At 49.8% G+C, this 23,247-nt stretch overlaps 2 protein-coding genes and 1 non-coding gene across 8 annotated transcripts in view; 1 reads left to right on the top strand and 2 right to left on the bottom strand.

Moving 5' to 3' along the window:
• Pla2g5 (phospholipase A2 group V) overlaps nucleotides 1–23,247 on the bottom strand; it is a 58,978-nt gene that overhangs the window by 17,728 nt on the left and 18,003 nt on the right. Inside the window, exon 3 of one of the 6 annotated variants that reach the window (XM_052718180.1) lies at nucleotides 11,855–11,939. The exons of 3 other annotated variants lie outside the window; for them this stretch is intronic. Coding sequence is in view for 1 of the 3 variants with exons in the window: in XM_052718174.1 (XP_052574134.1) it covers nucleotides 22,649–22,734 (86 nt within the window). In the remaining 2 variants the exon portion in view is untranslated. Of the gene's footprint in view, nucleotides 1–9,781; nucleotides 9,931–11,854; nucleotides 11,940–22,648; nucleotides 22,788–23,247 lie in introns of those variants that run through there. 2 more of the 6 variants (XM_052718174.1, XM_052718179.1) reach the window with 2 other exon arrangements.
• Nucleotides 14,588–14,755, bottom strand: LOC128098120 (U1 spliceosomal RNA). The gene has a single exon (XR_008214144.1). It is a non-coding gene; the product is annotated as a U1 spliceosomal RNA (small nuclear RNA).
• Nucleotides 17,512–21,464, top strand: Pla2g2a (phospholipase A2 group IIA). Its single transcript, XM_052718182.1, has 5 exons — nucleotides 17,512–17,557; nucleotides 18,220–18,271; nucleotides 18,484–18,628; nucleotides 19,515–19,624; nucleotides 21,030–21,464. The coding sequence occupies exons 2-5, from the start codon at nucleotides 18,229–18,231 to the stop codon at nucleotides 21,170–21,172; spliced, it is 441 nt and encodes a 146-aa protein (XP_052574142.1). The 5' UTR covers nucleotides 17,512–17,557; nucleotides 18,220–18,228; the 3' UTR covers nucleotides 21,173–21,464.

Below are 23,247 nucleotides of genomic sequence, written 5' to 3'. Positions count from 1 at the left end.
CCCATCCCTGGGTGGACCCATCAGCATTCAGGGACTCACTCTTAGTTGGTGACAGGTGTCTTAGGTGGGTGTGGGGGCTGGGCAGAGTTTGGTAGGAATTTTGACTTGGCAAGACAGGCTTAAGGACCAAAGGACAGAATGTGGGAATGAGAGACAGACACAGTGCCAGCCAGGGAACCCAAGCTTCAGGTCACACACTCCAATTCCAATCTGCATGTCCTCACCCCAGCAGGGAGTTTAACTGCTCCAGAGCATAGTGTTCTCATAGAAACTTTAGTGAAGCTACGACTCTCTTCAGCAGTGGCAGAGAAAGCCTGGGAAGAGGGGTAGGGCTCATGAGGGCAGAATTCCTGTGTGATCATGTCTGATCAGTCCCAAGAACAGTTTCTCACACTAAAAGGGCCCCAGGAAAGCCCCATGGGATGAATGAAGCATCTCACAACATATTCACTCGGTGGAGTTTTCTGGATCTAAGGGCACCAGACCAAAGCAGGGACACCTGGCCATTCCTGCTCCAAGAACCCATGCTTCCACAACAACCCTGGCCTTGGAATATGGTTTGTGGCCCCCAAGACAGTTCATCCAGGGATCCCTGGCAGAAAAATCTGCTTGGAGCCTTCCTCCTGCAGGACGTCTTCTAGGATTCCTCCTAGAAGGTGCTGGATCTCACCATGTATAACTGTCCTCTTGGGTGCTTCCTGTTGGAGGGGTTCCTGCAGATGGTGGTTCAGGAAGGAAGGTGAGGATTTAGGGTTCACTGAGCGCCCACTAGGTCCAAGGGCACACCAACATTTGCAGTCTTTTGAAAGCCTCCCGTGGTTCCACTCTCATAAGTAAGAATATGGAAACTGCGGGACAGGTGTTAGAAAGCTTGCCGAGGTCGTACAGCTAGGGAAAAGGCTTCAGAACCATGAATCTGACCTGCCACCCAAATACCCAGTGCTTTCCTCTGGGACAAATGGGGAATGGAAAGCTGAGCCCCCGTTACTTGAGCCCACAAGAACTCAAGACTCCAGGGGATGCCGAGTGACTAGCCCAGGACCTTTGCTTATTCACTTTCAGCCTGGAGTTATCGTGGAAGTTTGGATTCTCCGAGCAGGAGTGGCCAGGCATCCTTGCTTTGGCCTAGGTACCAGCCTGCTCCTTTTAGACCCAGCAAGCTCCAGAAAGCAAACGTATTGTGTGTTCTCCTAAAAGGGGCCAGGCTTAGTCCACGTGGTGCTTTTTCAAAACACGTAACCAGGACAGGGAGACAGCTCAGTCAGTAAATTGCTTGCAATGCAGTCATGAGGATATGAGTTTGATCCCCAGAACCCACATTAAAAAAAAAATAGACTGATGGCACGTCCTTGCAATCCCAGCATTAGGGAGGCAGAGACAGGGGGTTCCTGGGGTTTGCTGACTGCCCAGTCTATCCCACTTGGTAGTTCCAGATCAGTGGAAGAGCCTGTCTCAAAAGAGAAAGGGTGGACGGAGCCTTAGGACCAACAGCCAAGGTTGTCCTCTGGTCTCCACATATGCAGCCCTCATGTACCCATCCACACATGAACACACAAGCATGCACACACACAAACGAAAGAATATGTAGTAGGCTGCCAATATACCAGTGCTGAAATCTTAAACAAAACTCTAAATTTCCGATCTCTCTTAAGGCATCTGGCATCCTGTGTTGTCCCCAGTCTCCTTTACGGCAATCCTCACCAATCCTTACTGTCTTTAGCCCAACTTGACTCGTGGGGTCTCACTGCTGGGGGCGTGGGGGTTCTCTAGTGATCTGTCTCAGAGTTCAAAGAGCAAAGATCATCTCTTGAGCCATCATCTCACAGTTCAAGTGCTGAGCTCTGAGCCCCACAGACCAGAGTTGCTCAGTCAACGCATAGTGCAATACGTAAGGGGGTACCCACTGCGGGAGGAAGAGGAGACACCTGTGTGGAAACCTACAGGGCGAGTTGGTCAGTTGGCCAAGCTTTCCTACCATGCTTGAAGCCCTGAGTTCAATCCCCAGCACTTCATAAACCAGGCCTCACGGCACATGCTGGCATTCCCAGCACCTGATATGGAACCAGGAAGATGCAAAGTTCAAGGTCACTCTCAGCCACGTCAAGTTCTAGGCTAGCCAAGAATCCCTGTTTCTAAGGGCATGAACTCGGTGGAGGGCAGTTAAATTGAAGGGTATTCGAGGTAGAAGGAATAGAAGGAACAGCCAGACCCACAGGCATCTTCAGGGAACCGAAAATAGCTGTGGTAGGCCAGGTGTTACTAACTGTAAGGGAAGAAAATGCTCCTTTAACACCTTCCAGGTTCTGTAGCCAAACATGTGTTCCCACAGTGGGCCATCCCCTGCCACGAGCACAAGGTACCTGAATGTAGAGCTGAGAAGACATGTGACCTTGGACAAGTTACCTAACCACTCCATATCTGGGTTTACCATCAGGAGTAACGGGGGCCGGTGATTTTTCCCTGTTCTGAAATGACACAAACCAGGTGTTTAGGTACACGGGAAGTTGACTATTTTCAGTAGGAGGGAGGGGCACACTCCCAGTTCACTTTATCACAGAAAATTATAAGTATCTTTAAATAGTGAGTAGGGATCCCTAAAGAGATTTGGGAAGGGCAGGCCCAGAATGCAGCTGCAGCATCAGAAGGAACCTAGGACTCAGTCTGCTGTTTTTTGTTTTAGAAGACCTTGATCCAGTCTGTAAGAAGTGACTCTGATTGTTCTAGGCTTGAAATGCACAAGGGGAGGGAGGGGGGTGAGGCAGCTCAGCCATCACAGGTGTGACACCACCCCCAAATCAGTTTCCATGACATCACCTGCAAAGGGCACCTTGAACATGACTGGCAGAAGGACAAACTCGCAGGAACTCCAGCAGACCACAGACCACCCCTGGCGGGCAGGAGGGAACCCAGGGCCCAGCCTTGGACTGAATAGGCTTCTGGAAGAGCAGGGGTCATCTGGGTCATAGAACACAGGTTAGAGAAGTGGCTGACCGGCCTTGTGAAGGGGGCTCAGGGAACCACTGTCTTCAAGTCTCTCAAGGGCTGAGGGTATCAAGAAGATCACAGATACACCATGGGGCTCCGATGGATGAACCAGCACCAGGTTCCTCGATTTACAGAGTTGGAGTTCGGCTTAGGCCAAGACATCTCATGTGTCCTGGGAAAAGAATGAGCCATCATAGGAGACTTTCTTGTCCCTATACTGTTGTGGGATATTTGTACACTGTGTGAAGACGTATTGTTGTGATTGGTGTAATAAAAAGCTGAGTGGCCAATAGCTAGGCAGGAGGTATAGGCGGGACTTCCAGGCACAGAGAGAACTCTGGGAAAAAGAAAAGGCGAGTTAGGAGCCAGACAGCGAGAAGAAACAGGAAGTGCAAGATGGAAGAGAGGTAATGCCATGTAGCAGAATGTAGATTAATATAACTGGGTTAATTTACATTATATGAACTAGTTGAGACAAGCTAAAGGCCAAGCTGTCATAATTAATAATGTCTCCATGTCGTTATTGGGGATCTGGCAATCCCACTAAAGATAGTCTGACAAGAAAGTTTGTACACTATATGGCACTTTCTACCGGCCATCTGTCAGGAAAAGCAGTAAAGACTGGAATGTAGGGATAGAGGGAGTGGGACACGCCCCACTTCACCTTTCAAGCAAATCAAGTTTTTTCCCAAGGGTTAGAAACACGGTGCTCTGTCAAATCAACCATTGCAACGCCTCCATGCTACTCTGTAAAATTGTCAAAGACCCAGGGCTGTGGCTCGGCTGGTAGAGCACTGACCTAGCACACACAAAGTCCCCTCTCCAGCACCGCATGAATGAGATGTGGTAGTGCACACCTGTGATCTCGGCACTTGGGACATGGTGGCAGGAGGATGTGAAGTTTATGTTGATTAGCCCATATACCTCAAGTTAAGTCCAGCCTGGGTTCTAGGATACAATGTCTCAAAGAAAAAAAAGGAAGGAGGGGAGAATAAAACAAAACATTTTAGCATTTTTGTTGCTGTTTTGCTATTGTTGTTTTGTGATTTTGCTTGTATGATCCAGACTGGCAATCCTACTGTTTGAGTTCCTGAAATGCTAGGGACTATTGTTTATGGGAGATAACAAGCCACATGTTTTTCACTCCCCTAAATAAGTTTGTTTGACCCATCTGCACCAGATGTGCTTGATCACATGTGAGCAGGAGGTTCACAGGCAGGAAATACATCAGGATGTACACTTGCCCTTAATTGGATGTAGGCTGAAGGATGTATGTGTATCCCTGATTGCTTCCGTCATGGGAAATATTTAAGCTGCTGCAAAACTTGATTCAGGGCCATTTTTCTGGGGAACCAGGGATGGACCTGGCCAGAGTCCATCCACCTGGATAGTATTTAACCAAGTTTGCTTCAAATTTGCCTTTGAATTGTGGTCGTGGTCTTACTCTCGATGGGTGGGATTCACAGTTGCCTTCTTAGATTACCTACCTAAGGTCACCGTGCTTGTTTTCTTACCTTCAAACACTATGTGCTGCTCTGGTCACGACATTGCCCGAGAACCCCTTCCTCCAGAACTCGAGTATCACAGGACAAAGGCACATCTGTCTCCTCTACTGTATTAAGAATTTGTTGGAGTCTGGAGGAAACAGTGGCTCCACTGGGGCTGGAGCCCAGTGTGGGCCTGGCACCCAGTCTTAAAGACACACATGGCTAGTCCTCCCTCCCTGGCATTCATGGTTGTCACAGTTCGGATGGGTGTCACAGCCACTGCGCTCGGTCACTGGCTCAAGTACAGCTTAGCAACCATCCTGGGGAGCAATGTGTAGCCATTCACAGCCTTCCCTTTGGTTATCAGACTGCTGGAGCAATGGATCCCACAAAATTGAAATGTCCCCAGAAATCAAGGTCTGGGGGGCCTTAGCTCCAGCTGGAGGTTTCATAGTTATGATTGAAGCCCAGACAGTGGTGAGGGGCGGGGCCACACCTCGGCCAGGATTGCTTAGCTATGCATATGTGTGTCTACCATTGAAAGCTAAACCTCATGTGAGGACTCTGAACATGGACACAGAGGACGCTCACTGGACATCTTTTTCTGATTTCCATTATCAATTATGTCCATAACTGGGCTATGGAGGAGGGATGGCGAGCCTGGCTTGTTGCGGGCAGAGGCTTTCAGGGTCTAGGCTCTGACCCTAAACACAGTAACTTCCCCAACACCTTGGCCAGAGTGGCCGACTTCAACATCAGCGCGTGCTTTATCTCGGAGAAGCCTATCAGTGAAAACGTCTACAGGAAATACACCAGGAATGAGCTCTACCTACAGTGTCCCCACCCCCGTGCCCTCTCCCGAGATTTGCTATGTGGCCCCAGCTGCCCTGGAACTCACCATGTAGACCAGGCTGGCCTGGAACTCACTATGTAGATCAGACTCACAGAGATCTGCCTACCTCCACCCCAGCCTCTCAAGTGCTGGGATTAAAGGAGTGTGCCCTACGACCAGCTTACGTTGTCTTTTTCTGCAAAGATTTTTTTGACAAAGCCCACTTACCTTTCCCTTGTCCCTTTTCAGGGGAGGGACAGTCTTAAGAGTGAGCTTCTACTCTTGACTGCTGGGGTCCTAGATGGCACCTAGGGTTCTGGATCTCTGTACCTGAGCAGCTCCAGTCCATTCCATTCAGCTCTACCCATTCCAAGCAGCAAGCAGTCCCCATGGGAGCAGCTGTGGCCAAGCCCTATCCTGATCCAGCAACCCCACATCACATTTATAAGCAACGTCTGCCCTTGAGAAGGGCAAGTGAAAAGAGCCCTTCAGAATGCCTGCAGCCCCTGGAATGACATGGGCTCCTTCCCAGAACCCATGCTCTTCTGATAGTCCCAACTGGCCACCCAAGATCATCCTTCAACCTTTCCCACCTCCATGACAGCACACAGCATGTCCTGCCTCCATTTTTTTTCTCTCTCCACTTCTCATCCTTTTTTTGCCTCTCTGCCCTCAACCCCCCTTCACCTGTTTGGCTCCTGGCTGTCTTCTATCCTCCTGTTCCTTTCGTCTTCCTAGATACAACATACTCACTCCTCAACAACTACTTCGTAAGCACTCGAACACAGCTATGAAGGAAGCAAGCATGGGGCCACCTTTTTTTTTTTCCGGAGCTGAGGACCGAACCAGGGCCTTGCACTTGCTAGGCAAGTGCTCTGCCACTGAGCTAAATCCCCAACCCCTGCATGGAGCCATCTTAAGAATGCTCCATGCAGGGGGAGCAAGGGCAAAGGCCTGGGGTAGGAGTCGGCCTGTGAGCTGGAGAAACAGGCAAACCAGATCTCCCTTTGGAGAAACCTTCCTGTGAATCCATCTTACCCTGAGCTGCAAAGTCCCCAACTCTGAGCCCTCTGGGCACCCTGGAACTGTTGAGGGCTAAAGTTATATTTTAAGTTTAAATTACTGTGCTTAAGAGAACTATACAACAAAATGCCTCTCACCTATATGCCCCACTTGTCCAAGGACAGGTAGCTTCCTGGAATGCTGGCCACTGTTGTTCATGTAAGATAACAAGCCGCACGTTTTCACTTCTATGAACAAGGTTGGTTGCCCAAAACTGCACAGGATGTAGATGATCACATGTAGGCAGGAAGTACACGGGCAGGAAATACATCAGGATGTATTCTTGCCCTTGATTGGATGAAGGCAGGAAGTACGTAGTCTTGTGGACTTTTGCCATTATACCTGACCAACGTAACTTGTGGTCATTCTCTGGGAATCTCAGATAAGGACTTGGCTAGTGTCCATCATCCTGGCCAGTATTTAAGAAAACTTGCTTCAAATTTGACTCAAAAAACGATGGTAGCGGTCTTATTCTCGTCCAGTGGGATTAACAGAACCTCATCATACCATGATGCCCACTCCACCAAAATCCCTAGAGACAGGAATTGTGCCTTGTTCTGACATCTTCAAGCCCAGTGTGGGGCAAATCCTTTTCTCTATAGGGTAGATTCTATGGTATTGTTAAAGCAAATATTTTGTCTAATGCTGCCTCCATAAAGTTTTGTTCAAAGACTTCTCTGCAAATAGTAAACTAAAGCTTAACTTGACACATGAATAAAACATATCTACAAAAAATAGTCATCCGCCCAACAAGTTACGGAGCCCACCTAGATGCTCATCAATAGAGGAGTGGCAGGTATGCACAATGGGGAATTATTCAGCAATAAAGTACGTTACTCATCTGCAGGAAAATTGAGAGAATTGGAGGTTATCATGTTAAGTGAAAGGACAGGGACACAAAGATAAATATCATGTTTTCTCTTGTATGTGAAATCTATCTATCCATCTACCCATCTGTCTATCAGTACTCGTCTATAATTATCCATACTACACGAAAGGAGAAGGGGGTTATTGAGACAAGATAAAGGACCAGTAGAGCGGGGAAGAGAAACAGAATGGGTAATGGGTGGTGAATATGAGCAGAGAGTGTGATACACACTTATAAAAATGTCATAGTGAGAGCCGGCAGGATGGTTCAGTGAGTGAACCACCCTGGCGCTCGCCACCAAACCTGACGACCTGAGTTCAAACCCCAGGACCCACATGGTGGAAGGAAAGAACTGACACCCACACACATTATCTTCTGACCTCCACACACACACCATACACACCACACATACATACACACACATGTACACACATAACACACACACACACACACACACACACACACACACACACACACACTGTGGCTTGTGCAAGTCTCCACACTCCCACAAAATAAATAAATAAGGAAATAAATAAATGTCCTGATGAAATTCATCACTTTGCACAATGAATACGATTGTGAAAAAGTAAAGATGCAAGAAGCCGGGCCGGGTGGTGGTGGCGCACGCCTTTAATCCCAGCACTCGGGAGGCAGAGCCAGGCGGATCTCTGTGAGTTCGAGGCCAGCCTGGGCTACCAAGTGAGTTCCAGGAAAAGGCGTAAAGCTACACAGAGAAACCCTGTCTCGAAAAACCAAAAAAAAAAAAAAAAAAAAAAGATGCAAGAAGCCAGAAAACATTGCCTATGTGAATACTTGGGCTGAAGGGTTAGGTTTTTGTTTGGTTGGCTTTTTGTTTTGTTTGTTTTGTTTTGAATAATCCAGTACTTGGGCCATCACAAGCTCCCTACTGTTCAAACCAGGTGCTCACAACACGATGAGTTCTAGCCAGCCAGGCCTCTCTCACTTTCCACACCACTTCCTTTCCTCTGGCTATAAATACAACCTGCCCTTGAGAGGGTGGGGCATCCGGAAGCACTTTTGGTCTGGAGTGTCGCCTGGCTCCAATCACCACCACAGTGAAGGCCTGCGGCCAGCTGCTAAACTAGGCTTGTCTCTTTCCCCCATAGCAACATCCCACTTGCAGATCAGAACAGTGGGAGACGTGAGGACCAGGAGCTGGCTCGCCCTGGATGACTCCAATGTCAAGGCCAAATACCTTCCAGAGGGGAGTGCTCAGGGAATGGAGGAAGAGGCCTGGAGGATGCGGGAGGGAGGAGAAAGGGCTCCTTGTATGAGCCAGCAATCGTGTGGTACCTTTCTTTGGATTGCTTGGGTTGTGCCCTAGGTAGCCGGCACACAGAAGTTAAGAGGGTGCTAACTAGATGTGGATGAACCCTTTCCCCAAAGGGGAATGATTCCTGTGGTTTGGATTAAAAAGAAACCTAGGGGCTGAGGAGATGGTTCATCCATACAAACACGTAAGTGTATAGACCTGAGCTTGCTCCCGAGAACCCATGTAAAGAAAACCGAACAAAAGACCGGCAGCGGGTGTGTGCCTGCCATCCCAGCACTGGGGAGGCAGGGGGCTTTCAAAATGGCCAGTGTATTCAGTCAGTGAGTTCCAGATTCAGTGAGAGCCCCTGCCTCCCAAAATAAGTTGAAAACATGATAGAGTAAGGCATCTAAGGTAAACCTCTGGCCTCCACATGCATACACATATATGTGCATATATGCCTGTACATATGTATGTATATATACATATATACATACACACAAACATGTACATACACATATACACCTGAGAAAGTTGGACAAGCCTTCAGGCAAATACAAGCACGAGCCGTAACCCACCCTGCTCATAACCCTGCCTGCCCTGGCTTTGTTCATTTCAGGAATGACCATCTGAGTACCCTTACTTCAGACATGACCTGCCTCAGGAACTGCCCCAGCCCTGGTCTGACAAAGGCTCACAGAAGGGATCCTGAAGCCCTAGGAGCTTCCTCTGGCAGAAACTGTGCCTACCCTTTCTCGGACCCCTCTTGGGGTCTTCAGACCCCACCTGCCCAGATTCTCTCTCCCCAGCCCATTGCCCCTCCCTGTCTGGGGATCTTCTCTCCCCATAACTGACCTCTTTGGCCTGATCTCAGCTCCTGCTCCCAGGACCTGTCCCCATGAGCAGTCACAGTAGTCAGAGTCTGGATCCCCAAGTTTATGACCTGCAGCCCAAGCATTAGGGCCGACAAGCTGTGAAATAAGAGGGACAGACTCTGGGATGTTGTTCGTGGGAGCCCACAGTGAACACTGGCCTGTAAGCACCCTGCTCAGCCCCCAGAGGCCTTCGTGATGGCAGAAAATCCAACAAAAGCAGAGATTGGCACCTCACTGGCCCTTCTGCCACAGGGCCCTGGATAGTTACCCAGCATATTCCAACGGGGAGGGGAGTGGCCAGGTTATCCAGGTCACTGCCTTATCCTTGTCACAAGCCTTTGCTAATCCCTTCAGTCCTGACTAACCCCCATGAGCTTGCACTGGAACTTTTTTAATTACCTGAGAGACTGCTAAGTGCCTTGACTGTCTGAGGACCCGGGTACCGTGATATGGTCCTGGCCAGGAGTGTGAGGATGGCTCCCAGGACCATGGAGGAGAAATAGATGCTTCTGCAGGCACTGGAGAGGCAAGAGTGGCTCTGGATGCTGGGCCTGAGCCCAAAAAGCAAAGGCAGAGAAGCATCAGTTTCAGTTTCGATTGCTCCGAAATTCTTCTCTGTTTAACAAGGGAAAACCCCTGTGGGAGTCTTTGGCTAGGGCTCAGATTCACAAGGGAGAGCCATGGCCCCTGGGGAACCCGGGAGTTCAGTCCTGGACACTGAACACAGCAGGCATGTCACCAAAAACATCAGTCAAGTGAGTGACAGATAAACTTAGAACGAGAGAGAGAGCCGGCAGCCACTCCTTGCCCAGCCAAAACAGCAAGGAAAAGGAAGGACGGACAGACAGACAAATGAGCAAACAGAATGCTGGGTTTTCAAGGAGCCACCTCTCTCCCCAAGTTTCATTTTGAAAAATTTGAAATCTGCTGAAAGTTATGAGATTTATCCATAAATCCTTAATTATTAATATTTTACTGTTCTCTCTCTCTCTCTCTCTCTCTCTCTCTCTCTCTCTCTCTCACACACACACACACACACACACACACACACACACACACACTTATTTGAGAGCAAATTGCAGAAACTTACCCTGAAATCATTCCCCATCTCTCCACTAATGAGAAGATGGTATTTTACACAAACAAGAAAAACTGTGACCATGGGGAAATTTACACTAACACATACTGTTAGCTGGTGCCCATCAACTATCTAACAATCAAAGGTTTCCTATTATAAGGGCAGAAGCACCCTTAAATATCATCTTCTTTATTTTGTCTCTGCTTTTCCCCACAGAATGCACACACTGGCCATTCACTCATTGTGACTGGTTTGTCTCCTTCCAGCTGGAGCTCCTCCTTGGTTCTGTACCTGACACTGGATGTTTGAAGGCAGGACATTTGTTCTGCAGAACCCCCTCCACCTGGACTTGTCAGTTTCCTCACAAGAATAATGCTAAACCTTTTTTTAGTAAGACTATCATGTGGGCCAAAGTCGGCGGACCTGTGTGTTTTCAACCTTGCTAAGTCATTCTCTGTCTTAGTTATTTCTCATCACTGTGGTACAAATACCTGACAGAACCAACTTATAAGGGGAAGTTGAGCCCACTGTGGAGGGAGAGGCATGGTGGAGCAGCTTCATGGCAGCTGGAGTGCGTCACAGCAGCTTCCTAGGTCTTGATGAATTAGGAAGCAAAAACTCATACAAGAACCAGATATTGGCAGCAGTTTCAAGGCCACCCCCAGTGACTGCTTTTAACTAGGCTGCTATATCCCCCAAACTCCACAAGTTCCCCCAACCCTCTGGAGATCAAGTGTTCAAATTCGTGACTCTGTGGGGGACAATTCAGATTTAAATTGTAACAGTCTTCCACTATTTTTCTCAAGGGACCTGACTGTTTTCTGTTGCTGTGATATAAACACCATAACTAAAAAGCATCTTGGGGAGAAAGGGTTTGTTTCATCTTACAGCCCACCGTCCATTATGGAGGGAGGAAAAGTGAAGACAGGAACTCAAGGCAGGAACCCAGGGACAGGAACTGAAGCTGAGGCCGTGGAGGAACGCTACTTATGGGCTTGTTCCAGTGACATGCTCAGCTCACTTCCTTCTATAACCCGAGACCACCTGCCCAGGGTGGCACCCTCCACAGTGGGCTGGGGCTCCCAGATCAATCATTAATCAAGAACGTATCCCACAGATATGCTCGTGGCCAATCTGATGGAGGAGGCAATTCCTCGGTTGACTTTCTCTCTTCCCAGGTGAATGCAGTTTGTATCCAGTTGACAAAAACTAGCCAGCACACCCTCCAGAAGCTTACACTTCTAGCAGAAGCAACTGTAGTACCGACAAGAGCAATGTAAAGGGGTAAAGGATTTCTGTTGTCTCCTGGTATGAGGGGATACAGTCCATTGTGGCAGGGAGAGGGGGATATTGGCACAGCACTATGCCTTGGGGATCTGATGCTGCCTACTCACATCTCAGAAGATCAAGAGACAGAGGAGGGAGAATGTCAACAGTTCAGCTGGTTTGAACTCGGGTCATCAGGGTTGGCTGCAAGCTCTGTAAGGAGTGGAGGAAGGCCTTAGTGAGTAAAGTCCTCAGACCCATGAGAAAATGGCAAAGCTTCCCCAGCCCTGCGGAGGTGGGGGTGGGGGTGGGGTGAGACTCAGAGGGAAATGGCAAAGCCTTCCTCTGCTCCACGACATAACCAGAAAGAGGGACTCTCAGTTGAGGAATTGCCTTTATCAGACTGGCCTGTGTGCAGGTCTGTGGGGGCATTTCCATGATGGATGGTTGATGGGAGATGACCCACAGCCGTCTGCGGGCCATGCCATCTCTGGACAGGTGGCCTTGGGTTGTATAAGAAAGCAAGCTGAGCAAGCCATGAGGAGCAAACCAGCAAGCAGCATTCTTCCATGGCCTCTGCATCAGCTCCTGCCTCCAGGTTCCTGCTTTGCTCTCTGGTTTCCCTGATGATGGACTGTAACCTGAAGGCAAATGAACCCTTTCCTCCTCAAAGCTGCTTTTGGTCAGAGTTTTATCACAGCAACAGAGAGGCAAACTGGTAATACATATGTACTAAACTCTACTGTATATAAAGAGAGGGATGGATCCAGATACAGTACTAGTGGAAGCTTTGAGTCTCTGCCTCCATCGATGCATCCATCCTCCAGGAAAAAGAAAGCAGCTGAAGAAACTCCAAACTAAACCCGATAAGCTATTGGTGCAGTCTCCATCAAAATGCCAGTGGCAGTCTCCACCAAGATAGAAAACAAAATCCAGAACTTCATGTGGAAACAACAAAGCCCCCAAACTGTCAAGGCCAGCAGGACCGCGCCCCCGCCCCCCCCCCCCCCCCCCCCCCCCCCCCACACCATATTAGGCTACAGACTGCGGGGCTCCAACATCATGGAAATTCTTAACATTCCAGAAAAGAAGAAGCTCCGGAGAGAGTGAAAGACTGGTGAGCTGGGGTAATGATTTAGATTACAAACGTCTCTTAAAAAGCCATAATGATGAGGACCTGGTCCCCACCCTATGGCGTATTGCGAAACGATGGAAACTTCGGAAGAGAGTGAACCAAAGGGAGATCGTTGGGACCATTCCGGGAAGGGGATATCTGAACCCTTAATATCCCTCTCCCCACCCCTCTCTCCACCTTTCCTTATCTTTTGCCCTTATGTCTTGGGGATGGCAGCCTAGCCCAGCCAGCTGGGTCAGCTGCCTTTTGTCACACTAACACATACATCATCATATTAACCAAGTGGTCCACGCGCTGCCTACAGCCCGAGCTATTCCTTTGCGGCTCAGTGACTTCCACTCAAGTGAAACCACATTCCTGGCTGCACCATGGGAAAGAATTTCAGGGTGATGTAGAGTTGGAGTTTATTAAAAGGTATTTTGACATCGATTTTAAGCACAGGTACCCGGGGAACAGTGAGACATACCCAAGTATGGGGATGGTCTCTCAAGAGAGAGTCACTGCTTGTCTTGGCAATGGCTGCACATATAATCCCTCAGCTTTCTAATTCCCATCACTAGGAGAAAATGGTTCACAGCCAGTGGAAAGGTTAAAGCATTTCCTTTTATAGGCAAAGCTGTAAAGTGGATTCAAGAGGGCGTTGTCAGGAAGAAGTGCCCAAAGTCGGGGTTAGAAGTCCTTTGAGCCCAGAAAAGGCACCATTTGCTTAGTTTACTTATTATCTTTAACGGTTTGGGGCTTGAGATGTGTTGAGGAAAACGCCCACCGTCTCTGCAGGCAGTTTTGGCTTTATCAGCAGTGTGTGCAGCTTCCTGACTCTGCCAGCAGGAAAGACGAACCAACCAGATCTCAGGATGAAGGGTTTCTTTGCCCTCTCCCACCTCCTCAATGTTCTTTCTATCCTGCCTCATTATGAGTGGCAAGTCCTTGTCTTGACTTAGAAACAGCTTCAGCTTTCCATGGTCAGAACGTTGGGCTAAGGTGTTTTCATACACAGTCTTTAGGCTTTTATCTAATTTGTTGAGAGTTGTTTTTTTCATATACCTTAGGAAATGCCTGTTCTACATCTGTTGAGGTGGCCGGATGGCTTTTGCCTCTCCCTCTCCCTCAACACACGATGCAGATGCCAAACCACCTTTGCATACTGGGGATGGATCCCACTTGATCCTGGGTGTGGCCTTCTTAACCTACTGCTGCATCTGGGGTGTGAGGATGTTGCTGAGGATTTCTGAATCTGCTCATCCGAGAACACATTTTGGTTTTCATCTCCCTCAATCAGCATGTGATTCCCATTTGAGCAGACATCTTGTCTTGTTCGGTGATGTCCAAGAGCTTAGGTTAGACATTGGTGGAAGGAACATAACTCAGTGGCCAGGATTCTGAGAAAAAGTGCTGAAGAAATAAGTAATTTAAAAAATCACATCTGGTGTCACCAGGGTCCTTAGTATTGATGCAGTCCTAAAGCCTGGACCTGGTGGAGCCCCAGGATGTATGGAGTGGGAGGCAGCTTCTGCCTATTGTAAGTGCTCCAGAGCCTGAGAGGTTGAACGGAAGGTGAATGGTCCACCCCAGGGGATGAGGTCTCTGAGGGGATGAGATCTCCCTGAACCTTGATGTAGGCTTTGCATCAGCTACTCGGGGGAGGACCCTGGGCTAAGAGGCATGAAGGAGCTGGCAGAGAGCTTTGGAGGGTACATTACTTCATTGTGGCTTTCTTTCTTTTTTTAAGGGGAGAGCACAAATGCTCCCCCTCTACCACAAATGATAGTCAAGTTCCCCCCTGCACCTCACATTTGGGGAAACTGCAGGGGTCAGCACATCTGGAGTGCAGTGGATAAGCCTTGCTGAGAAAACCACCTTCACGATCATGGTAATTCCTCTGCCATGTAAGTATTCACTGTGGCTTTCTAATAACAGCAAAGCACCCCAAAATGAGTAGTCTAAAAGAGGCAAGATATAAAGACCCAAAAGTGGGGTCACATGAAAAGGAAACCCTTCACCCTGCGATCTGGCTGGTTTATCCTTCCTGCTGGCACAGCCAGGAAACTCCACACACCGCTGATAACACCAGAACTGCCCACAGAGATGAGGGGCGTTTTCCTAAAGATATCTCAACCGAAAATATTAAAGACAAATTAAGCCATGCCCAAATGATTTCTAACCTTGATTTTTAGCACTTCCTATTCCCGACAACACTCCTTGTAAATCCACTTTACAACTTTGTTCATAAAAGAAAACTCTCCGACCTCTCACCTTCCTGTGATTTACACTGAGTGATAGAAATTAGACAGCCACGGGACCAAGGAGTGACTCTCCACTGAGAAGCCCATACCCACACTTGAGGATGTCTCACTTTCCCCCTGGGCACCTCTCTGTTAAGTTCGGTGCTTAAGGTCTAGGCTTGAAGAGGCCTTCGATGAGCTCTGCTTCATTGCTGGCTCGGCCTGACAACGCTTTCCATGGCAAAGCCAGGAACCCAGCTTCACCTGAGTGCAAGGCTCTAAGAGGGGAGGGAACTCACATGCTGCACTTCCTGGAGTGCTGACTCCACCTCCTTCACTGCTGACATCAGTAGCAGAAACTGATTGGCTCAGGACTCTGAGGCAGAGACCAGAGGAGCCCAGATGGTTGGGGTCCTTGGGAGGCCTGAGAGAGTCTGTCCAGGACTCTCCTGCCTTCTGTACTTTGCTGGCATCTTGGGCTCCTTGGGGAGTAGAAATGTCACCCTGCGAACACCTCCCTGAACCCACATTTCTCCTTTGTGTAAAGACATCAAGGTATCTAGGGTCAGACTTCTAATGACCTCGTCTTAATTATTCATATCTGCAATGACCCTATTTCCGAACAGGGTCATATTCGAAGGTTTCAAAACTTGAACAGGAAGTGAGGGGGACACCATCCAACCAAAAACATATTAGAAGAAAATCTGCATTTTGACAAATAAATTTGAATTTTCAGGAGGACACCTGCTTGAATGATTTACAGTATAAACTAAATAATGATGCAATGATTATCAATCTTGTTTATCAATAACTTCATGGGGAAAATACTTTACTTCTTATTCACACTAGGTTCTCTGAGAGTAGCAGAATGTTCCAGAATAGATGTCCTCCATTCCATGACTCAGTGTCCCAGAAGACTCCTCCCATCTTCATAATCTCCCAAGAACACAGAAAGGTCATGAGCTGTGTCTGTTTGGGTTTGTCCTGGCCTGAACATGACCCTTTGAACTTAGTTAGGTCTATGATATTCCTCTGCCATAGGCTGGAAAGAGTGAGGAATAGATGGGGGCCATTGGCCTCCACTGTAGGAATGTCTGAAGGACTGGTGTCTGGTGTTTTACTTAAGGCTATGGAAGCCAAATCCTTAGCACAGGTTGGAGGGCAGTGGGAAAGATGTTTACTTTAGGAACTAAAGAGCTCGAATCACTGTATCCCTGAAGCCTGGTGAATAAAGATGTCCTGGACTCAGGAAGCATTAAGAAGCCCATTGCCTAACAAGTGAGGACTCGGAGGGACGGGGGGGGGGGGGGGGGGGGGCAGTAGTTTGGTGGGTTTAAAAATTCATATGGGACTGGTAGGGTGACTCGGTCGGTAAAGCGCTTGTCTTGCAGTCTAAAGGGCTTGAGTTCAAATCCCCAGCACCCATGTAAAGAACCCAGGTGTGACAGCATGCCCTTGTAATCCCAGTGCTGGGGAGGCGAAGGTGACCAGGTCCCTGGGACTCACTGGGCAGCCAGCTTAGCTTACTGCATGAAGTCCAAGTCAATGAGAGGCCCTGTCTCCAAACACAAGGGGGACAGTTCCTGAAGAACACTATCCAAGGTTGTCTGTCCCCTAAACTCCAGATGCATGTACACACATATGCACACACCCCTGCACACACATGCACCTGCACACACAGGCACAACCACAGACACATAAACACACGGAGAAGAAAATCATACAGGATGAGAGGGGGGAGGGGCGTGAAGTGGAAGAAGAAGAAAATACGAAGGTGCTGGGCTGGCTTTTGGGGGGACAGAGAATCAACCTCATCCAATCCTTCTCGTGCTGGAGTGGACTGTGTGGGCCCCAAGAACTGGACTCCTGCATCATCCTCATCACCCCTCAAGAAGTTTGTGCAGCCTTGGACCTTCACAGAGGCTTGGCGTGTACCCTCTGTAATCGAATGAATGATGGGTGGATGAAATGAACAAACCGAATCAATGTCCTCTGTCCTCTTCCCAAATGTCACAATCTCTCAGAAGAAAGGAACATCCCTGGCTTACAAACACTCCCATTCCCACCGCTGTACACAGTCCTTGCCCACTCCTGGAAGGAAGTGGCTGCTCGGAGGCGACCCGTTGGTCACCCCCAGATTGGATTATGCAAAGTTCCTCAGCCAAGAACTGAGTCCTTTTCTCGGCAGCCGGCGAGGTTTCAAAATCGGCTGGAGTTTATTATGATGTCAATCCATGACATGAAGGGTTTTCCAGCCCTCAAGGCTGTCCTGCCAGATGGTAAGGGAGAAAAGGGGGGATTACCCAGGGCATTGGGTATGCTTATCTCAGAGTCCACTATTTGGCCACGCCCCCCTCCATCCCTGTGCCTCACCAACCCCCAGCCCTGCAGAAGGAATAGCTATTTAAGGGCAGTTGGAGTTCAGGGAAAACAAGACAGGCCCTTGAACAGGAAACTGCAGCATCATCCCAGAGGTAAATGCCCGGAGACTCCTGCCCTGTGGCTGCATTTGAGTGGTTGTGTTGGTGGGTGTATGCATGTGTGTGCATATGGATATGCCTGTGGATGTGAGCCCCCGTCATGTAAACATGTACAAGACAGTATTTGTGTGCAAGTATTCTGTATGGGTTTGGGAAGGTGCCGAAGGAGAATTCAAGAGCATGTGTGTATACGTGTAATCTACACAGGGTTAGAAAGGCTTGCAAAGAGAATGTGCAGTTTTAGTTGGGGATGAGAAGATTGGGGATCAGACTCCATGGATGGAATTCCCAAGCCTTGAGCCTAACGTAAGGACGCAGGTGGATGAGTGTCTAACAAGGACAGGCATTGCCTTCAACTTCCCAATTTTGTGGAATGAGTCCAGTCTCCCAGGAGGGAGGAAGGAGGTGTAAGGGCGGTCCCAGCACCATATCATTCCTGTATGAGAAACCATCCCACAGGGCCAGGAAGGGACAAGAGGCGACACTCATGATGCACTGTTAAAAGCTACTCTCTATGCTCTCATGACTTGGCCCCACGCAAGAGCATATCTGTGCTCCAGGGTTGCTAAGTCAGACAGCAGAGCCGGGGCTGGGGCAAGGCCGAGACTCCTGGGAGGAAATGCCCAGGCCAGTCCGTCGATGTTTGTCCTTCACAGACTGACAACATGAAGGTCCTCTTGCTACTAGCAGCCGTGATCATGGCCTTCGGTAAGACCTGACCCCGAACTCCTCAGGGTGGGGGGTCATCTGGGAGAGAGGCACTCCACCCTCCAGCTTTCCTTCTCATTGCCCCAGCCCTCTCTCAGTGAGAAGAGGAAGAAAGCCATTTGAGGGGAGAGAACGTACTAGAGAGATGCCAATGCGGAAGAGGGGCACAGGGTTCACTGCCCTTCACCAGCCATTTCTCCGTTTCCTTTCAGGCCCAATACAGATACAAGGGAGCATTGCCAATTTTTGGCAAATGATCCTACTTAAGACAGGAAAGAGAGCTGAGTCCAGCTATGCCTTCTATGGTTGCCACTGTGGCGTGGGTGGCAGAGGATCCCCCAAGGATGCGACAGATCGGTGAGGACAACCCAATCTTCCCTATCTTCTGTTCACTCTGGCTGGGACAGGACTAGAGCAGGGCTGGTGCCCGCTGCCTCAGGGCCCTGGTGGGGATGGGACTAGAACAGGGCTGGTGCCCGCTGCCTCAGGGCCCTGGTGGGGATGGGACTAGAACAGGGCTGGTGCCCGCTGCCTCAGGGCCCTGGTGGGGACGGGACTAGAGCAGGGCTGGTGCCCGCTGCCTCAGGGCTCTGGTGGGGACAGGACTAGAGCAGGGCTGGTGCCCGCTGCCTCAGGGCCCTGGTGGGGATGGGACTAGAACAGGGCTGGTGCCCACTGCCTCAGGGCTCTGGTGGGGACAGGACTAGGGCAGAGCTGGTGCCCGCTGCCTCAGGGCCCTGGTGGGGACAGGACTAGAGCAGGGCTGGTGCCCGCTGCCTCAGGGCCCTGGTGGGGACGGGACTAGAGCAGGGCTGGTGCCCGCTGCCTCAGGGCCCTGGTGGGGACGGGACTAGAGCAGGGCTGGTGCCCGCTGCCTCAGGGCTCTGGTGGGGACAGGACTAGAGCAGGGCTGGTGCCCGCTGCCTCAGAGCTCTGGTGGGGACAGGACTAGAGCAGGGCTGGTGCCCGCTGCCTCAGGGCTCTGGTGGGGACAGGACTAGAGCAGGGCTGGTGCCCGCTGCCTCAGGGCCCTGGTGGGGACAGGACTAGAGCAGGGCTGGTGCCCGCTGCCTCAGGGCCCTGGTGAACCCCAGCCAGCAAAATAGTCAGCTCTTTGGGAACTCCACTCTAGACCATTCCAAAGTTTTTGAGTCTTTGCAAAGGGTCAAAGGTCAAGGGAAGTGCAGAGGCACCAGGACTCCAGGGCTGTGAGAAGGCTCAATAAGACGTGTCCCCCAACCAGGTGCTGCGTGGCTCATGACTGTTGCTACTACCGTCTGGAAAAACGTGGGTGTGGTACAAAATTCCTGTCCTACAAGTTCAGTTACCGAGGGGGCAAAATCACCTGCGCTGGTAAGAAAGCCCCCGGGATGCTGGCAGGCCTCCCTTGTGTGTTTATTGAGCACCCAAATGCTGGGCAGTTTGCTGGAGCAGAGGGGAATTTAAGAACCTCACAGAAGACTCCAACGGGAAGGCAGAAAAGGCCTTTGCCCAGCCTGAGGCTTGAGGTGGATCCTGCAAGCAGCGGTATCTCAGCTGAGTCCTAAGAGTCAGTGAGGCACAAGTGGGAGAGGAAGGTTGGGCCATCCCCTAAGCAAGGCACAGCATGGCCAAGGGGTCAAAGAGGACCACAGGCTGCTCTGTGCTGCCCAGTGACATGTGAAGATGAGTCTGAGCAGAGGGACAGGGAAGGGACAGGGTCAAGAACTCCTGGCCATTGTCTTGAGGTTTGTGGACTACAGCAACAGGGACCTGTTATTTAGCAAAGCAGCAAGAGACACTTTAGCGAAAAGAAGGCTCACACTAGCTGGGTGGATGGTGTGTGTGTGTGTGTGTGTGTGTGTGTGTGTGTGTGTGTGCATGCACGCCAGTGAACCATGCTGCCTGCAGGAGAGTCACACATGGTGTAGAACGGCCAAGGTCAGATTGGAAAGATGGCAACCTGTGAGAATTCTAGGGCAGTGTGGTGCCAAGTCTGGGTAGCTGCCATAGCCCAGGATCAGGCCTGCTCCTCAGCTCCGGCATGTTGCCAACATCTGTACTTATACTCCAAGACACACTATAGCTCCAAGAACCCTCCTAGCCTCCAGTGACAGGTGGCTTTCCCTTTTGGAGAGGGGAAATGAACACTTCCCTGAAGCCCCTGTTGACTTCCTCTTTTGGCGCTTCATTCAGAATAAAGCTGCATACATACTGCCTTAAGACCAATCACGGCCAAGGAGAACGGGTGGACCACACAGGTTCTCACCAATACCATCCATCCCCAGGCCAGTGAGCCTGGGCTTCCTCGCACAAGCAGGTCTGTTAGCAAGAAGGTGAGGCCAGAGAGGTCGTAGCTCAGTTGGCAGAGTGCTAGCCTAGCATACACAAGCACCTGGGTTTCATCCCTAGCACTGTATATATTGGGCATGATTTAGCATGCCTGGAATCCCAGGGCTCAGGATGTGGAGGCAGGAGGATCAGAAGTTCAAGGTCATCCTCAGCTACATAGAGAGTTCAAGGCCAGCCTGAACTACATGAGACCCTGCCTTTGAGGGAAAAAAAAAAAACTAGAAGAGGGTGTCCAGGAAGCAAAGCAACCCTCTGGTAGTGCCATGCTTGGCTGCTGCGTCCCCATCAGATGGGCTGTGTCTCCCCATCAGACGGGGTTCCGCCTTCCCAGCAGCCCCAGTGCTTGTCCCAGAACAGGCAGGTCCCCACAAGCAGCCATGGGATATTAACAACCATCAGCTCAGTGTCTGTTTTCCCCTAATTTCAGCAAACCAGAACTCCTGTAGGAAACAGCTGTGCCAGTGTGACAAAGTCGCCACTGAATGCTTTGCCCGGAACCGGAAAAGCTACAGTTTAAAGTATCAGTTCTTTCCCAATAAGTTTTGCAGTGGGAAGTCGCCCAGGTGCTGAGAGAGGTGACATCTGGACCCGTCTCCTCCAACACCCCTCCCCAGCCCCACCGAGTTCCCTAGTGATAAAGAAAACACCCCTCTCCTACCCTAGAGGCAAGGTGGGGCCCTTCTGTCACCACCCAGAATGAGACACCAAAGCCTGATGAGTTAGACTAATCCTTCCCCACCACTCCATTACCTCGGACTGACAGATTTCCCATGTCCACCTTCCCCTTCACATCCAACTTCCCGCCTCTCAGTACCAAAGAGAGTCCTGGGAGGTTCTTACAAATAAAGTAATTCATCAGCGACTGTGTGTGTTCTCTTAACGTGAAATGAGATAGATATAAAGTATGCATGCTAAAAGTACAGGCTTGGAGAGGTAGCTCAGCCCATAAACTGCTTACCACGCAAGCGTGAGGACCTATGTTCAACCCCCAGAACCCACAGACATAAAGCACACACTTTGTTTACAATCCTAGAATTAGGAAAACGAAGACAGGCGGATGGATCCTTGGGGCTCACTGGCAATCAGCACGTTCCAGGCCAGTGAGCGACCCTGCCTCCAAAATCAAGGTAGATGGTGTCCTGAGGACCCACACCTGAGCTTGAGCTACAGCTTCCACCCATAAACGGGCACACATATGCATGTATGCGTGGGCACACGCAGAGACACAAACACACATACACGCCAAAGAGCAGGCTTGCGGGTCAGTCTAGACGGGTCCAACTGTAAGTTCCCCGCCACCTTAAGCCCTGACTCTCTTATTCAAGTGGAGCCGCCTGCTAGGGCTTGTTTGAGAATTAAGAGAGGAAACAGAAGGCAAGAAGTGTCCAATCTGACTACAGCTGCCATCCCTGTCAAAGGCAGGCCTCCCTCTCCCCACCCCCAGGCCAGAGCCGTTTCTCCTGGCTTATAGGAGGACGTGGAAGCCGAAACTGGCAGAATAAAGTGGAGTCGCTTCCGCGAAGCCTCCACCACTTTGAACTTAAAGAAAACAAAGATTATGGAGGATGGCATCTTGTGCCCGCACGCCCGACACAGACCTCCTCCCGGAAGACTGCCAGAGAGAGCCACGGTGTATGCAAAGCTGGCCACCGAGCACAAATAGAATCCTGTGCCGCCCACACTTGTCAAACTGAGAAGCTCTGCACGGATCTTTAAAATGCCCTGACAGCTCTGAGGATTCTCTTTGCCCGTGAAAGAGCAACCAGAAACCAGCGAGATCCCCGATTCTGGGTACGGTCCGTGGGCGCAGGACGACAAGTACACGCTCTCAGCTGTCTGTCTCTGTTGATCCCTCTGCCTAGTCTGAATCTGCTAACTTTCTCATTTGTATTAAAATAAAGACAAACTGCATTTAAAAAAATTAAAAAAAAAAAAAAAACCAACCATGCCAACCCTCAGATGAGAGTTTTTCTTTTGACATTTTGGCCAATAGAAGAAAAGTTTTTTTAATTCCTCCCACCCCCAAATAGTGATTTTGTAACTTACAACAACTCCTTGGCAACCCAGGCGCCTAAGGCACCCTTCTCAGAAATGAAAACTTGGGATTTGAGGCTTGAGATGATGAGCTTCATGAAGTTGTTCCGTGCTTTCAAGTCACCCGGATGCCAGAGTCTGAGCCTTGTGCAATAATAAGATCTCTGGCATGGAAAATCAGTTTCAAGTGCCACGCCCACACAAAAACTGCCAACGACCTTTCAAAACTCATTCCCCAAAATGCTTCCTGCCCAAACCGATGAGTCCAGCTAACCATCCAGGCAAAAGGAAAAAAAGGATCGAGGGGGAGGGGTGTCGGTGGGCCAGCAAGATGGCTCAGTGGGTAAAAATATTTATTGAACAAGCCTGCCAACCCAAGTTTGATCCCTGGAACTGACATGGTGGAAGAGAAGAGCTCTGTCCTCTGACCCAAACATGTGTGTGGTGGGAGGCACCTGTGTGCTTATCCATGCATCATATATATACACAAACAATTTTTAAAAGGCAATTTCATTATTGTTCTTACTAAATTCAGGATGTTTGGGCAGTGTGTTATCCTCTAGTGCTAGCTAACATGTAGACTGAGTGAAATCCAGGAGAGCCAGAGCTAC

The sequence above is a fragment of the Peromyscus californicus genome, unplaced genomic scaffold (assembly GCF_007827085.1).
Source record: "Peromyscus californicus insignis strain IS unplaced genomic scaffold, ASM782708v3 Scaffold_5__1_contigs__length_169319896, whole genome shotgun sequence".
Lineage (NCBI taxonomy): Eukaryota > Metazoa > Chordata > Mammalia > Rodentia > Cricetidae > Peromyscus > Peromyscus californicus.
The sequence above is the reverse complement of the archived record's forward strand: the minus strand, read 5'-3'. Positions and strand labels throughout refer to the sequence as shown.